General features: G+C 49.1%; 1 protein-coding gene across 6 annotated transcripts; it reads right to left on the bottom strand.

The window, feature by feature from the left end:
* Positions 1-1405: 1405 nt before the first annotated feature.
* Positions 1406-17513, bottom strand: MORN3 (MORN repeat containing 3). 6 transcript variants are annotated; one of them, XM_038574973.1, is made up of 7 exons: positions 17409-17513; positions 14326-14502; positions 8602-8759; positions 6649-6808; positions 3403-3587; positions 3052-3132; positions 1406-2721 (listed from the first exon to the last, which is right to left on the bottom strand). In XM_038574973.1, exons 2-6 carry the CDS (start codon positions 14468-14470, stop codon positions 3058-3060), a joined length of 723 nt encoding a protein of 240 aa, XP_038430901.1. In that variant the 5' UTR covers positions 14471-14502; positions 17409-17513; the 3' UTR covers positions 1406-2721; positions 3052-3057. The 6 variants fall into 6 exon arrangements, with proteins under 6 accessions (XP_038430901.1, XP_038430902.1, XP_038430907.1 ...); XM_038574974.1 differs by having other exon boundaries at positions 17423-17513; XM_038574979.1 differs by lacking the exon at positions 17409-17513 and adding an exon at positions 10369-10451 and having other exon boundaries at positions 14326-14446.
* Positions 17514-17934: the final 421 nt, after the last annotated feature.

Genomic DNA, 17934 nt, shown 5'->3' with positions numbered 1-17934 from the left:
CAGTGAGAAGGAACAGGGTTGCAGCGCCCTCTTTCCCAGATATGATTGCCACAGTCCCCACCATTCCCTTGTCTCACACCAGGCCAGCTTTGTTTATGTTATTTGCCTGGCCCCCCATGGTCCCAGAAACCCAATACAGAACATGGTTTTATAAAAACAAAGTCCTTTGATCCAAGTGGAGGTTGGTTGGGCAGGGGGGGAGTGTGGCCTTAAGTTCTTGTTTTGTGCAAACTCAAATGTGCTAATAGCTTAGTGGGCTAAGTGGGGCAGAGGATCCTCTTTTTTCCTATTGTAGCTTTTTGCTTCTGTCATGCATCATATGCAGCAGGACCCACCCACCCCCCCACCCCCCAGTCCCAGGACAGCCTCCCTGACTGGGACTGAGTAGTGGGGAGCAGGAGCCCCTGTGTGGAACTCTCCACTCTCCCCAGAGAAGACCTAGCCATCTTCCATGTGTTCCCCACCCCCACCCCTCCCTGCTTCTCCAGAGACCTGGGAGCTGGCTGCAATGATTTCTGGCCTGCGACTCTAGTCTTAAGTGTTCCTTCCTAAATTTGCCTGAAGTCAACAATCATCAGATTAGCTTGCAAAATTTAGATATCTAAATCTTTCCCCTGGAAAGTTGGTCCAGGTAGATCTAGAATCTTTATTTGGGATGGGGTGAAGGGGCAGAGGGAGAGGCAGAGAGAGAATCTTAAGTAGACTCCACGCCCAGCACAGAGCCTGAAGTGGGGCTTGATCTCACGATCCTGAGACCATGACGAGCCAAAATCAAGAGTCGGAATGCTTAACTGAGCCACCCAGGCACTCCAAGAAGAATATGTTTTTAACGAACACCTCTGGGTGCTCAAACCCAGGCAGCTCAGGGAAAAAAGCTGGTAGTTAATGGACAGTCTTTCTTTAATTTCAGTTTTATTTATATTTCAGACAATACATTCACAGGTTCCAAATACAACAATGAAAAGTCACCCTCCCTCCCCTGTTCCCAGGTTCCCAGTTTGCTCCAGAGGTATTCGTTGTTGCCAGAGTATTGTGTTGCCATCTAGAGAGATTTCATACATAAACAAGAACACCTCCTACTTTTTCTGGGGGAGGAGGGGAAGGTAACCTGTACGCTCTGCCACTGTGTGCCTGAAGAGCAGTTAGATCTAGTTTAAGTCCAGTTACTCTCTAGCTCTGTGACTTGTGAGCCTCCCTGAAACCTGTTTCCTCCTCTAAAATAGCGCCAATAATAGAGGACACCCTCAGCAGTTGTTGAGGGGACATGGGAGAGAACATATGAAGCTGTCAGCACAGGACCTGGCCCCAAGTGAACGTCCTGTGTCCCACGTGGGCCAGACTCAGCTTTCTGATGTGAGAGGTACAGACAGAACCATGCCTTGGGGTCAGGCCACGTCACTTATGATTTAGAGAGCAGAAAGGAAGTAGTGTTTATTGAGCTTTTACTGTGTGCCAGGCACTTGCTGAGGGCTTAGTGAACATCATGGTTTTACAGGGTTATGCTTCGGACATTGGGCTGAAAAATTCTATTGGAGAGTGTCCACATTATAGTGTGTTCAGTGAGATCGTCAACTGCTACCCACTAGTTGTTGGTAATATTTTCCCCTGCCAGTTGTGACAACCAGAGACGTCTTCAGATGTCGCCAAATGTCCCCGGGGAGGGAGAGGAGGTCAAACCACTCTTGGATTAGAAACACGCCTTATTTCATCTTCATGTTAACCACAGTAACCTGAGTGGCAAGGAAGGTTATTGTCCTGTATTTGAGAGGAGGAAGCCTGGGGAACAGAGGGGTTAGGTGCCATATCTGAGAACACAGCTTCTACATCACTGCTGGGATTCACACCCAGGCAGTCTGCTGAGCTCCTGTTCCTACCCATTATGTAAGAGTGCCTTTTATCTTGTGGAATGTTGTCTAGAATTATGCAAAGCTCTTCCCAGACCTCTGCTTCACAATTAACCTCAATACATGTTACTTGTTATCATTACATCTGTTAGCAAATTCTCCAAAAAAAAAAAAAAAAGAAAAACCTGTGAAATCTCCCAAGTGCCATTTTACACAAGGGGCCACTCTGGTCACTTGCTTAGGGTCACAAAGCCAGTAAGTCAGGGGTTCTGGCTCCAGGTGCACATTAGAATCATCTGAGGAACTTTCTGAAGGCCCAGGCTTCACCCCAGACGAAAATCTGGGCTTGAGTCCTGGGTGTCTGAGCTTTTAAAGTTACCACAGGATACTGAGGTTGAGCGCTTCTGTGTTGGGTTAAGAAGCCAGGTCAGGTCTCAACCCCAAATCTCAGTGGCCAATGTGACCAGACATAGGCTCTCCTCCCTGGAGTATGGGAGAGGTTAGAAACCTAAACACACCTCCTCTTTCTCCCCCAGGGTAAATCCATGCATCCCGTGGGGATGTCTTCCCTCTACCTAAAGCCTCTCTCAGAGCTGCACCCTGTCCCTCCCAATCACACACCACAAGCCCTGGGCTGATGCCACCATGTTCTCTTTTATACTCTTGCCCTCAGGAATTGTAACCTAGAATGAAGGCTGTACCAAGAGGGTCCCCAAAGCCAGCTGGGGAGAGGATAATCCAGTGCTGGGAGGAGTAAGGTGCCCTTTGAGGGTGCCAAGGGTGTGCCCAGAGTCACCACTCTCCGCTTGCAGAAGCCACACCGGTTTGAGCAGTTGGGTGATGGCCTGGAGTTTCTCCTGAAGCTCTGGTGTGCTCCCTGTGGGAGCAAGGGGCTGGTGGGAGCTAGCGACTCAATAGATGCTATACCAACGCCCTCTCCTCAAACCGCACCTATACCTGCACTAGGAGGGGCTAGGACAGATGTGCAAGTGCAGGCCTGGGGCAAACCACCCTACTCATGGGTGTTTTGGGGTGAACTGGTCTGCAGGAAATGAGTTTTGAAGGGGAGGAACCCAAAAGAACCAGCTGGATTGCCGGAGGCAAGAGACCTGCCCTCTGGTCCTGCGCTTGAGGTCCATGGCCAAAAAAGAGAACCCAGGAGCTTCCTCGACCATATCAGAGGCTGGAAAGTATGCCCGCCCCTCACCTGGCATCAATCTTCTTCCTCAGGCTTCTTGAACATGGCCAAGGCTTCCTCCAGCACACCATCAGGGTCTAGAATTTTGATCTGGAGGGAAGCAATAAGGAGTTGGATTGGGGAGCATGGAAGGCTCGGGCTGCCAGACTTTGGGGTGCTGCCCACTTTGGAGGTGCTGTCTGCCTTGTGGGCTGCTGCCAGTCTCTAGGGGAATGCCCTGGCTGAAAACAAAACCTTGTCTGTTCCTTGGCTGGGCTGGGCTGGGCTGGGCTAGGCCTGACCAGGCTGAATGTGGCTGCGGGGGGTGCTGTTTCCTGACTCTCTGGGTGTGGCCACAGGGCCCTGGTATGTGCTGCCCACCTCAGGAATGGGGAACTGGGTGGGCTCAGGGGCCTCATCGCGACCAAAGTCAATCATTGTGCCACACTTGGCCACGTCGTCCACCCAGAAGCCTTCAAACAGTTGACCATGGTCCAGGTGGAAAAAACGGCCCGACCCATTCTTCATGCCTCTCTGCCAGTAGCCCTCGTAGCGGTTCCCGTTCTCTGGGGAAAGGACAGGGTCACATGGGTGCTGGGCATACCTCACCAGACCAGACTACGAGGATGGCTCCTCCACACACCCAGGCCAGACACTGCACCCACAGGGAAAGCCAGAAGGAAACCAAGCCGACTAGAGTACTCTGGGCTGGGCTGCCTGGGGTCTGGAAGGACTAACCTATCAACATCAGAGCCCAGGGGAGTGTCAGTGACTTCCATAATCAGACCTTGTCCACGGCTCACCTCTACTACTTACCTGAACTTGGATGAACAACATCATTTCCTATTTGTAAAAAATAAAGCTAAGAACATGAATAGGCAGCGTTTTTCCAGCACTCATTCTGCACCTGGTTCTTTGCTATGTTTCTGACCTCACTCCTCACGAAAACAGTTCTATGAAGGATAACGGACTCCATTTTTACAGATGGAGCTTGCAAAGCTCAGGGAGTCTGATTGACTTGCTCAAGGTCACAGAGCTAAGAAGTGGCTGAGCCAAGATTTGAAGCCAAGGCCTGTTCATCCCAGGAGCCCATGCCTTCAAGCACAAATTCATTCTTCTGCTCCGCTGATAGTGGTGGTAGTGTAAATAAAAGTAATACTAATAAAGCTAACACCTCTTAGCTCAGACACAACCATGTGATCTTGGGCAAGTCACTTAACCATTTTGTCTTATTTCCTCCTTTGTAAAATGGGGATAACATAGCACCTACCTCATAGAATTGTTGTGGAGATTAAATAAGTCGATACACGGAAAGGATTTCGGAAGAGTATGGATAAACTCTAGATGAGAGGTCAGCAATTTTTTTCTGTAAAGGGGCAGACAGTATTTGTGGGGCACAGGGTCTCTGTCATAGCTACTCAACTCTGCCATTGCAGCGTGAAAGCAGCCATGGACAATATGTCAAAGAATGAGTGAGTCTGGTGTGCCAATAAAACTTTACTTACAAAAACATGTTGAGCTGGATTCGGATTTGGTCCAAGGATCGTAGTTTGCTGACACCTGCTACATACAAGTATGAGCTAATAATATTGTTGAGCACCCACTATTATGTGTCAGGCACCATGCTCAGCACTTTACAAACCTCATTTAACCTTCTCACTAACCCTCCTTAAGTTGTATTTTTATCCTTACTTTACAGATGAGAAAACCAAAGCACAGAGAGTTTAAGCAAATTGCCGAGGTCACATATCTAGTCAGAACTTGATCCAGGATTTGAACCCAGGCAAGCTGGCTCCAGAGTCCAGGCCACTAGAAATGATGCACTTAGAGCCCTTACAGTATTTGTGGCCACAACAGGTGCTCACTAAGTGCAGGCTATTACTAGTAGGCACTCACTGAAAGGCACAGAGCTGAGTGCATGGGGGATTGAGAAGCCAGAAGTAGCTGGCTTAAACCCTCCTCAGCTGCCCTGATGTCTCAGTTTGGCCAGATCTCATTGGCAGTTGGAGTCTTGAGTTTTCAGGAGACTGGGCTCTGGTTTGTGTTTCACTAAGTGCCTACTATGTGCCAGGCACTGAGGAAAAGGGAACAAAACAGATATGCAGTCCAGGTCCTTATGCAACTCACAGTCTGGAGAGACAATGACACTAGCTTTATAGATAGCATACTATGTGTCAGGCCCCAGTCCTAGTACCTACAATGTGTGTACTACCATTATTCCCATTTTACTGGTCAGGTCACTGAGGCCCAGAGAGGTGGAAACTTGCCCAAGATGACACATCTAGTATTAAAAAGGAAAGGAAGAAGCTGCTGAGGAGAATGTGTATTAGTGGGATGAACAGGGAAGGCCTCTGTGAGGAGGAGACAGTGCAAAGATCCAGAGGATCTTCTTTCGCTTGCAGGAAGAGAACAGCAGTACAAGGACCCTGAGGGAAAAGTGTGGGAGGAACTGAAAGAAAATGACTAAGTTTGAAACAGGGATCCTCAGGGGAACAGAGGCACTCCTATAGGCCTGCAGACCCTGTGGACCACAGTAAGGGCTCTGAACTCTGTCCAGAGGTAAGAGGGAGCTATGGTAAGGTTGAAAGCAGGGCAGCGACAAGGTCCAATCTCTAAAAAGCTCATGCTGGTTGCTCTGTAGAGAATGGACTAAGTTCTGACACTGAGACAGTTTACTCATTACTCTTTCCTCCATCTAGGAATTTTTTTTTTTTAAAGATTTTATTTATTCATGAAAGACACAGAGAGGCAGAGACACAGGCAGAGGGAGAAGCAGGCTCCATGCAGGGAGCCCAACACGGGACTTGATCCCAGGACTCCAGGATCACGCCCTGAGCCGAAGGCAGACACTCAACTGCTGAGCCACCCAGGCGTCCCTATCTAGGAATGTTTTTCTCTGGCCCAGTGCTAATCAGGCTCCTTCTCTTCCTTCAGATCTGTCCAAATGTCACCTCTTCAGGGAGATAGTCTCTGACCCTAAATCAGTCCAAACCCCCTGTCCCCAACTCCTCTGTCATTGTCCAATATACCTCCCAATTTAAAGGGGGTGTTCCTTAGCATTTTTGACCTCAGAACCAACAGACTACGTTGACCTTGAGCGAGTGACTTAACCTCTCTGCCTCAGTTCACTTGCAAAGTGTGGATGGTAAGAGTACCATCTTACAGAACTTTAAGGTGGATTAAATGAGCTCAGTGCTGTGTAAATGCAGGCTATGATTATTATGACCATGAGAAAATGTCTTAGGGACGCCTGGGTTGAGCGGCTGCCTTCTGCTCAGGTTGTAATCCCAAGGTCCTGGGATTGAGTCCCACATCAGGCTCCCCACGGGGAGCTTGCTTTTCCCTCTGCCTATGTTTTCTGCCTCTCTCTGTGTCTCTCCTGAATAAATAAATAAAGTATTTTTAAAAATGTCTTAATTGTTGATGTGCATTGTTAGGCTCCCCCTTCAGAATATAAACTCCCTGAAGGCAGGGATCTGGTCTGGTCATTCATCTTAACCAAGCTAGAGTGGGGCTTTCTGGGGCAAGGCAGGGGGCCAGAGCGGGGTGGCCAACCGGAGGGCTGCCCTGAGAGTGTGGCCAGCAGGTCTTGGGGCGGGGCTGGATGGGACGCGGCTGGACACTTACTCTGGCGCAACATGCCCTCCCCATGCGGCTTGTCATTCAACCACTGGCCTTCGTAGAGGTCACCGTTGCTGTAGTACATGCGGCCCCATCCGCTGCGCTGGTTACCACACCACTCACCCTCGTAATACTCCTTGGGTCCAAAAAACTGAATCCCATAGCCCTGGAAACACGAAAGTGTCCCTGTTCACAGCACGCCCCCATCACTAGGAAAGCCACCCTTACTTTGCCTGGCATCCCAGCCACACACTTGGACTACTTGCCTGCTTCCTTCCTCAACCCTACATCCCAAGCTGATGGTCGCACATTGAAAAAGCTCCCCAGGCTGTCCTTTCCCCTACACCCCTCTCCTACCACCTTCCCTCCGCCCATCATCATTTCTGCCCTCCACTCGCATCCTCCATGAAGCAGCAAGATGCATCGTTACATTGCTCATCTGGTCTCGGTTGTCTTTTCTCCTCAGCTCTGATTTGATCCTATTAAAAGTCCCAGATGCCCCCAGGAATCAGACCAAAGTTACAGACTTTTGTCCCCCGAAAAATGAAGGCCACACTTAGCGACCAACCACAGAGAATCCTGCACTCCCTGTATATCATACCTAAGGAAGTTGGGTGATGCAGCCCAAGCCTACCCCTCAAAATCCTGATTCTCTGCATAACTTTTAAGGCCCCCATCTGCCCCTCCCATCCCTGTGGGCACACCAACCTTGCTGTTTGACATATACTCTGCTACTTCTGACTACTTTGCTACTTCCCCTTCTCCTTTTTTTCCTCCCTGGTTAACTCTTTGTACCTTTTGGTATTACCTCTTACAGGAAGCCTGCCCTGAACTCTCGATTCCTGTGGGCTCCCTGTGAAAACGTCTATCCTAACATCATATTTTTTTTTTATTAAGATTTTATTTATTTATTCACAGAGACACGGGGAGGGGGGAAGCAGAGACAGAGGCAGAGGGAGAAGCAGGTTCCACGCAGGGAGCCCGATGTGGGACTCGATCCAGGGTCCCCAGGATCAAACCCTGGGCTGCAGGCGGGGCTAAACCGCTGCGCCACCGGGGCTGCCCCCTAACACCATATTGTATGTGAATTGTTTATTTGGGGATCTTTCTCCCCACTGGTCAATAAATGATTTAAGCGCAGAGATCGCGAAATCCTTTGCTCTACCACTTCCAACAGTGTGTGATCTCAAGCAAGGCACTTCACCTCTCTGGGCTTGTTTCCTTTTTTTTTTTTTTTTTTTTTTTAAGATTTATTTATTTATTCACAAGAGACACACAGAGGGAGGCATAGACATAGGCAGAGGGATCATGCCCTGAGCGGAAGGCAGCTGCTCAACCGCTGAGCCACCCAGGTGTCCCTCTGAGTTTGTTTCCTTATCAATAAAATGAGATGGATGATGATGATGATGACTTTGTGAGTTGGTTGAAGCACCATATGCCACATTCTGGGATATGGTAAGGATCCAGGCATTTATGGGGATAAGGACATATATGCCTCTGGCTGGCTTCTACCACCAGGACCGTCCTCTCTTGTCCTGTGGCCAAGAGGGTGGCCTCTGCTCTCTTGATCCCACTCTTCCTACCCCCTTCCTGTACAAGTCCAGCAGAAGGCGGGTTCTCAGAAAGGAACGTCCAGGGAAAAGAAAGCCAGGAAATGAGTGGGGCAGATGGGGAGGAGACTTGGCCCCCACACAGCTTGGCTGGCTTCTTGTAGCTGCAGGTTACATGGGCTCCTCCCTGGGCCCTCTCCTTTTGCTTCCTGTTTCCTGGGTTTTGTTCTGAGAAGCCTTGATGATTTCCCACCCCTTCCTTCTCCCACGCACACAGTACTCTTTTCCTCCTTTTGTCAGCCCTCCTCCCCTTTCTCCCAGGTCTCTCTGGCTGCTCCCCCCATGCACACACAAACAGAGTCTGCTTTCAGCCTGGCTCACACCCCAGGGCTTGATGGGAAACACTCACCGATTTTTTATCGCCTTTCCACCAGCCAGAGTATACTTTCCTGTGCTTTCCCATCTCTTGGTCAGAAAAGCTGAGGGTGCCATAGCCATCTCGCTTCCCAAACTTCCAGTCTCCCTCATACATGGCTCCTTTCTTCTTCCAGATCTGTGTTCCTTTTCCTGATGACACACAGAGGGGTGGGCACTGCAGACATGACAGCCATGGGGCTGGAGGGGCAGGTGCTACGTCTGCCTTGGCCTCAGGGGCCCCTAGAGGACTTGGTGATTCTCCAGGGCTGGGCCAGGGTCTATGCCTTATCTCTAGACCCCCAGCACCAGCAAAAACCCCAAGATTGTTCCATTTCTACAAATAGCAGCTCTCCAGCCCTTTTCCCTGAAGCCAGATTGATAACAGCAACCCCCAAGAAGAAACCTGCCTCTTCTTCTTCTCTTAATAATAATGAGCTTCATTTCTTAATAATACTGAAGGTTGCACCAGAAGGCCAGAGTTTCTAGAAAATGTCCTGCATATTTCTTCAGTTTCTCTTCAGAAACACACATGGGAACCTATGTCCTACCACTCCAGCCTCATCTGTGTCTTCTGCCCCCAACTTCCAGACTGCCCTCCAACCACAATGGCCTTCATACTGTTCCTGGAACCCACCAGATATGCCTCAGCCTCAGGGCCTTTGTACCTGCTTGTCCTTTGGCCTGGAATGCTCTTCTCCAAATATTTAGTCACTTCCTACCTCCTGCAAGTCTCTGTTCAAATCTTTTTGCTCAGTGAGGACTGCCCTGCCCATCCCATATAAAATCACAAGCCTCGGGGTGCCTGGGTGGCTCAGTTGGTTAAGCGTCTGTCTTGGCTCAGGTCATTATCCCAGGGTCCTGAGATTGAGCCCAGCATGGAGTCCTGCATCAGGCATTGCATGGAGCTCCCTGCTCAGTGGGGAGTCTGCTTCTCCCTCTGCCCCTCCTCTTGCTTATGCTCTCTCTCTCTCTCAAATAAATAAATACAATCTCTTTCAAAAATGTTTGAAAATAAAATAAAATTAGAAGCCTACCCTACCCTCTTACCCTGCTCTGCTTTTCTTTCTCTCTTTCTTTCTTTCTTTCTTTCTTTCTTTCTTTCTTTTCTTTTCTTTTTCTTTTCTTTTCTTTTCTTTTCTTTCTTTCTTTTTCTTTCTTTCTTCTTTTTCGTTCTTCTTTCTTTTTCCTTCTTCTTTCTTTCTTTCTTCTTTCTTTCTTTCTTTTTTTTTTTTTTTTTTAGATTTTATTTACTTATTCATGAGAGACACAGAGAAAGAGAGGCAGAGACACAGGCAGAGGGAGAAGTAGGCTCCATGCAAGGAGCCTGATGTGGGACTCAAACCCAGGAACCTGGGATCACACCCTGAGCCAAAGGCAGGCGTTCAACCGCTGAGCCACTCAGGCATCCCTCTGCTTCTTTTCATATAACTTGTCAACTCCTAACATATCAGACAATTCACTTATCATTATCGTCTATTGTCTAGCTCTCCACGAGAATGTGCACTCCGGGAGGACACAAACTTCAGTCTGTTTCATTCACTGCTCTATTCCCAGCACCAAATTCAGTGCCTGGCAAGTTGCAGGTAAACAATACATGATGAAAAAAGACATTTGTTGAACAAAGGGACAAATAAAATATTTGTGGGCTAATACATGTCTTGGTCCTTAGTGGCTCAGGAAAAAAATCCAACATCGCCCCTGTGAGCTTTTTAATAATCTCAGGCAAGTAACTTAACTCCCTGGGCCTCAGGCTCCTCACCTGTAAAACGGGGATGAAAATATCTCATGCGGTTACTCTGATCACTAACTTCATTAAAATAAGGAAAACACTTAGACCAGTGCCTGCAAATACGAAAGATGTTACCAATTATTTTTGCCCTTGAGATAGAGCCCTCATCCGTTTTTTTTTTTTTTAAGATATTATTTACTTATTTATTTATTCATGAGAGTCACAGAGAAAGAGGCAGAGACACAGGCAGAGGGAGAAGCAGCCTCCCCGTGGGTAGCCCGATACAGGGCTGGATCCTGGGACCAGGGGACCAAAGCCCTGAGCCAAAGGCAGATGCTCAACCGCCGAGCCACCCAGGTGTCCCTATCCGGTTATTTCCACTTGTACTTCGTCTGGTTTGGGGGAACCAGCCCCTCCTGAGTCTCCATCCCGAAGGTTTGCGCGGGTCTGACTCCTCCCTCTGGCAAGTCTAGCCAATCAGCGTGGGCCACTGAGATTGGTTCAGTGCCGGGCATGTGATCCAAGTTGGTTCAATGAGACCTCTTGCTTCTGGGATAAAGACAAATTTACCATCTCTTATAAGGTTCTGTATGGCCAGACACCCTGACCTGCCCAGTCTCCCTTCGCTGTCTCTGCTCTGGGCACACTGTGTTTCAGTCTGTTCCTTGAACAAGACTTGATACCCGCCCCCCCCCTCCCAAAATGCTTCCATTCTGATTCCACTATCTGGAAGACATGCCCTTCTGCCGGGCTAATCCTTCTTATCTTTGTGCACTCAACTCAAACATCATCTGTCCATGTTCTCATGGCCACTTACATGTCTCTTCTCTGGTCCCTTCATATCCTGGTGTCACCACTTTTATTTTTACTTTTTATTTTTTGAAGTAAAATAGCCTCGTTTTATTATGTGCAGACTATATATAAATAAACCACCCACTCTGAAAACAGCAGGTTCTAGTTTTTCCCAGAGTCCTCAGAAACCTCTGGGAGACAGTTCCTTTCCCTAGAGAGCGGTGTGTGTGTGTGTGTGTGTGTGTGTGTGTGTGTGTGTGACATCTAGCCACATGCTCCTCCTTGCCTAAAATCTTAAACCCTGTCTCCAGCTTCTCTGGTCCAGAAGGAGGCATAAGCCAGTCACTCAACCTCCATCTCATTCCTCGGCAAAGAATCAAGGAAGGCTTGCCACTCTGCTGGTAATAACACTGAGGAGGTTGTTCTTATTCTGAATCTCTTTCAGGGTATCTTGACTAATTCTTCTCATTCTGGGCCATAGCTTTATAGTCCTCTGTAGTTCTCCATCATGTAGTGTACATAGTCAATGAAGTGTCTGAGACAACATGTTTGCTTTGTTTTCTGGGAGGCTGGCTTCTGCCTTCAGGTCATTCATCACATAGGCTGATGCCCCCAGTTTTAGCCATGTGACCCTCAATAAGTCATTTCCTCTCTTTGAGCTCCAGTCTCCTCATCTGTAAAATGGGATATTACTTATTATGCAGGTTCTCTCTGAGACTGGAGCTCCCTGGGGGTTGGCATTATGCCAGATGCTCGGTACAGGGCCTGACATGAACTAGGAGTGCTGTAGGGGTTAGCAGAGTGCATGAATGAGCAGTCCAGGGAACCACTGGGCACCCAATCCCTGTCCTGCATGATGATGACTCTCTTAACTACTTCCAGGATGCTTATACCCTAGCAACCCCCATGGGCTAGGTCAGAGGCATGTACCTTAAAGAGAGGGGAGGCTAGGTCTGGATTCTCCCACAGGTCCATTTTCTGTAGCCCCAGCCCAATCAGCTCTATCCCTCCAAGGTCCTAGGGAAGGCAGGACTCACACTGAAGGAGGGCTCAGATGGCCATTGTCAACCCTCAAGTTCATATCACCAGTGGGGCAGCGAGATCCAGAGTCACACAGCTGTTGAGTGGTGGAGGCAGACTCAGAACTTCAGGATCCTAATTCCTAATTCCTAGTTCCTGTCTACCCTACTGCTACCCATGAGGACTAAAGCACACATGGACATCTTTAACCACACACAGAGCTCCCAGTAGCTGCATAAAGCCTGGCCTTTAAGTCAGTGCCAAGGGTCAGTGCTGTGTCATACACTGGAAAGAGTCAGCTTTCGAGTGCTTCTGAATGAAGAAAATTCTGAGTAGTGGTGATCCCTGCCATGCTCAGCCCTCAAAGAACACTCATAGACCTTTCTGCAGAGACCCTGGGTTACATACATGGAAGATGTCATTTCTTATCTTTACCAATAGGAATTTCCCCACTTTACAGAATGGGACACTGAGGCTCAGAGAGGGGTAATTAATCACTCAAGATCATGGTTGGTGGAGCTGAGATTCTGACCCAGGTTTATGGACTCCAAAGTACTTAACTCAGGAAGGCAGGAGAGAAAAGTGGTGAAGAGCATAGAATCTGGAATTGCAAGCCCTGAGTGAGAGGCCATACCACCTTTTTTGAATAAAAACTTGTTTTTCGGGATCCCTGGGTGGTGCAGCGGTTTGGCGCCTGCCTTTGGCCCAGGGCGTGATCCTGGAGACCCGGGATCGAATCCCACATCAGGCTCCCGATGCATGGAGCCTGCTTCTCCCTCTGCCTGTGTCTCTGCGCCTCTCTCTCTCTCTCTGTGACTATCATAAAAAAAAAAAAAAAAACTTGTTTTTCTTGGGGCTTTTGGCTGGCTTAGTTGCAAGAGTATGTGACTCTTGATCTCAGGATCATGAGTTCGAACTCCATGTTGGGTGTAGAGATTACTTAAATAAATAAAACTTTTTTTCATATTTTATTTTTAAGGGGTGCATGGCTGGCTCCGCTAGTTAAGTGGCCAACTCTAGATTGATCTCAGGACTGAGATCAGCCTCCATGCTCAGCTCCAAGTCTGCTCTGAGATTCTCTTTCCCTCTCCCTCTGCACCTCTTGCTGTGCTCTCTCTTTCTGAAATAAATTAATTAGTTTAAATATTTTATTTTTAAGTAATCTCTACACTCAATGTGGGGCTCAATTTTATAATCCTGAGATCAAGAGTCGTATATTGTATTGACTGAGCCAGTCAGGTGCCCCTAAATAAATAAAACTTAAAAAAAACAACATTTTTTTTAGTGCTTAGTTTAAATTAAAAAAATATGTAATTTTTAAAAAGATGTATTAATTTATTCATAAGAGATATAGGCAGAAGGAAAAGCAGGTTCCCCACAGGGAGCCTGATGTGGAACTCAATCCTGGGCCCTGAGCCAAAGGCAGACGCTCAACCACTGAGCCACCCAGGCATCCCTGTTTTGTTTTGTTTTTTTCCCCCGATAGAGAGCACCAGTAGGGGAGAGGCAGAGGTAAAGGGAGAAACAGACTCTCCAATGAACAGGGAGCCCAATGTGGGACTCAATCCTAGGACCCTGGGATCAGGACCTGAGCCAAAGGCAGCCACTTAACCATCTGAGCCACCCAGTCGCCCTTGGGCTTAGTTTATATCACAAGGACCCCCATGCCATTTGCTTGTTAAAGTTGCAGTTAAAGCCCCAACTAGTTGTGTGTGTGTGTGTGTGTCTGTGTGTGCATCCTCATTAACCCACTGCTGGTCAGACTCCCATGTCAGAGTTGTTTGAGTCACCACTGCAAGCTGGTTTGGGGAGGTACCTTGTCTTCCTGCTAGCCAGCCCCAAGTTTAGCCCAGGTCACAGAGCTTAGGGACCACGCTGGAGTCCCTAGAACCCTGGTCATGGTTTTGGTTGGTATGTCAAGACCACTTTGTCCCCTGCTGATCCTTTGTCTTGGCTCACTGGACGTCTAGGGTGAATCTGGTTCCAGAGCCCCAGCATGTGGAGACCCCTAGCTGGCCCAGGTCTGCAGCCTTCACCCCTAGGGGGAGCCTTGGGGACACATCTCCTGTCCCCAGCAAGCTCTGCTAGCTGCTTCCATAGCCCCAGGCTGGCCCTAGTCACCCACCACGCTGCATTGCCCCCACTCCCTGGGGCCCCTGGAAGTCCCCCACTCACCATGTTTCATGTTGTCCTTCCACTCGCCCACATAGCAGTCACCATTGACAGCGTACACCTGGTGCCTCAGTCCATTCTTTTGAGCCTTCTTGTCCCACTCCTTCCATGGGGGCTCCGACTTTTGCAAGCCCTTGGAGATAGGCATGTTGGCTGCTTCTTCTGTGGAGCCAGCGGGTGCTAGCAAAGGGTTAGGGACATCAGGGGCTCAGTGTGCCCATAGTAGTGCCAGGATCCTGGGGCTTCCTGGGGAGGCACTTGTTTGGACCCAAATGACATGAGTCCTATGTGTTCTGAGTCCCCAGGCAGATGAGCAGCCCTTCGTGGGGCACCCTTCCGTGCTGGACTGACCCTTGCCTGTCACCTCCTTTGCATTTCTAGGGCCTCCCTGAGGTGTGTCTGATGACACAATTGCTTGGGCGCCCAGGGAAACCAGTATAGGAGGGGGATTTGTGATGGCATCAGGAAGAGGTTGCCCCCAACTAGTGGTTGATAGTTACATATTTAATAACCAGCATGACCAATCAAAGTGGATGCTGGTCCTAAGGCTAGAGCTTGGCCTGGAGGCCCAGTGGTGAGCATTGGGATCCATTCCAGGAGAGTTGTGGAAGTGAGGAATAGCCAGGCCACTCCGGGCTGGCAGGCAGTTGCTACAGCACAGCCTGCAGGGACACCTTCCCCACACCCAGTATGCAATGCTGGAGCCCCTTTGGTCCTGCCTTATCTGTTAGAAGGTGCTGGAAATGTCCAGGGCCTGGCTTTAGAGGCTGTCAGGGGAGCCCACCAACTAAAGATATGGCCTCTAGGGTGATCAACTATCTGGATTTGCCTAGGAACTGAGGGGTTTCCTAGGAACTTGGACTTTAGTGCTAAAACTGGGTCCCAGGCACACCAGAATCATCCTTCTACCTCTGCCCAGATACTCTACTTGTCTGTCTTATTACATGGTTAGGTCTTTCCATCAGACCAGGGCTCTCTTCCTAACCGTGCCTGATGGGGTTGTAGAGAAACTTTAGGTGGTCTAGAGTCTCTCCTTATTCTGGGAGCCCCCCAACCTGTGCTCTCATGTCCCTAAGATCTCCAGTGCAAATGGTCATGTCTACCTGTCTATCTCCGTGGGGCTCGTGCAAGGTGATAAAGATGGTCTCCTTCATATCAAGGGGATCCGTTTCCCCTCAGCAAATACCATCATCTATCCTGCTCCATTGGTTTGGGGAATACACACACACACACACACACACACACACATGCCAGCAGAGCTAGCAGTAGGGGCTGGAGTGAAATATTTTACCACTAGCAAGAGAGGTGCTGACCTATTAGAATGACCTCTGGGCTGAGCAACTTTCAGATCATGGTGTCCCAGGCATCCACCCATGCAGGGTCAGCATCATGGGTGTGCAACTTGTACAGTTGAACAGGACCCACCCTTAGAAGGGCCTGTGCTTTATTTCTTTGCTCTGCCTGTTTTTAAATTCTTTTTTTTTTTAATATTTTATTTTTTAAAGGAGTTTATTTATTTATTCATGAGAGACAGAGAGAGAGGCAGAAACATAGGCAGAGGGAAGAGCAGGCTCCATGCAGGGAGCCCGATGTGGAACTTGATCCCAGGACTCCAGGATCACGTCCTGAGCCGAAGGCAGACGCTTAACCGCTGAGCCACCCAGGCGTCCCTAAATTCTTTTTTTTTTTTTTTAAGATTTTATTTATTTATTCATGTTAGACAGAGAGAGAGAGAGAGAAAGAGGCAGAGACACAGGCAGAGGGAGAAGCAGGCTCCATGCCCGGAGCCAGATGTGGGACTTGATCCAGGGGTTCCAGGATTGTGCCCCGGGCCAAAGGCAGGCACTAAACCACTGAGCTACCCAGGGATCCCCAAAAGATATATTTATTTATTCATAAGAGACACACAGAGAGGCAGATGCAGGACTTGATCCCTGATCCCAGGATCACACCTCGGAGCTGAAGGTAGCCCTGAGCTGCAGGCACCGCTCAACTGCTGAGCCACCCAGGTATCCCTGTTTTTAAATTCTTAATACTTCATGAATGAGGGCTGCCTTTTTCATTTTGCACTGGGCCCATACCTCAAGGAGTTCCTTCTGTTGGGCTATAGCAGGGTCTCCAGGAGTCTGACCAGGCTGACCAACCACACTGGCTGGCCCATATTTTGACAATCATGCCTAGGAACAGGGTAAGCAGGGATCCCTGGGTGGCTCAGCAGTTTGGTGCCTGCCTTAGGCCCAGGGAGTGATCCTGGAGTCCGGGATCAAATCCCACAATGGGCTCCATCTGCTTCTCCCTCTGCGTATGTCTCTGCCTCTCTCTCTCTCTCTCTCTCTCTCTGTCTCTCATGAATATGAATAAATAAATAAAATCTTAAAAAAAAAAAAAAAAAAGGAACAGTGTAAGTTTCTCCTGGCAAAGAAAACAGTAGGGACAAAAGCTGGGAGGGAGGAAACACTTTCAGGCCCTAAACTTAACATTTTTCTTTTTCTTTTTCTCCCTTTTCCTAATACTACCTGTACAGTGATGAATCTTCATGTTTACATTAATTCACTTTTAAAAAGATCAATATATTTATCCGAGAAAGAGACTACCTATCTTACTATAAATTGAAAACCAGTATCAAATACCCTAAGGGGAAGGCACTGTTAAAATAAAAATACTATAAAGAAACCACCTTAAGTCCTAGCTGGATATCGTGGCTTACAGTTAAGATTAGCAAATATTCAGAAGGATGTTAATGCCATATTAGCCCCAAACTGACACTTTCTCCTTGGTTTACTCAGTACTGTGAGAACCTAGAACCTAATAACTTTTTTTACGATGTCGCTAGGCGTTACTTAATGCCCCATCAGTGTCATATAAAATCCTCTGTCCCACTCTTTCTTGGGAACAGGGATTCTGCTCAAGAGGAAGTTGCAGTCTTAATACGTGAGCTACCGAAGGGAAAAGAAAGTTTTGGGGGGGGGGACATTAGTTTTGATTCTAAATAACAATAAATTAACCACAATGGAAGTTGGAGGGGCGGGGTCCAGAGGGCTGGGGGGCCATCCCGAGTCCCACCACTACCACTTGTGCCAGCTCACCTGCGCCCGCTCACCTGTGGGGCGGAGCCTGATCTGCAGCCCCTCGGGCGGGAGCGAGGGGTAACAGAGCGCGGCGCGGGCTCCGGCGTCCGCGGCCGGCTGGGGTCGCTATGGCAACGCGGGGCCCAGGCGAAGCCCCGCCCCTTCCCGCGGAGAGCGCGCGCTCGCGGCCGGCGGGGCGCTGATCCGCGGAGGCGGGGAGACGTCGTAGGGCTCGGGGAGCTCCAGTGGCGCTTGGCACATCGGCCCAGGGGCCGGAAGGCTGCTGGCGAGCCCGAAGAGCCGGTGTCCGCGGAGCGTGGCCCCTGTGTGCCCGAGGAGGCTACTGCGCCCCGCATCCGGGGTCTCCGGGGCCAGTACAGCGCCCCAGCAGACAGGGCAGGATTAAAGGCTTTTCTGCCATGTTTCAAGACAAAGCGGTAAAATCTGAGAGGCAAACCAGCATCACACTAGCCCTTAGTCTTGTGGGGGGTGTGCTACACACCTTTAAGAATCTGAGAAGCGGCGCAGACCCGCCACCCCTTGG

This window comes from Canis lupus, chromosome 26 (genome assembly GCF_011100685.1).
Source record: "Canis lupus familiaris isolate Mischka breed German Shepherd chromosome 26, alternate assembly UU_Cfam_GSD_1.0, whole genome shotgun sequence".
NCBI lineage: Eukaryota > Metazoa > Chordata > Mammalia > Carnivora > Canidae > Canis > Canis lupus.
This window is presented reverse-complemented; position numbering and strand designations above follow the sequence as displayed.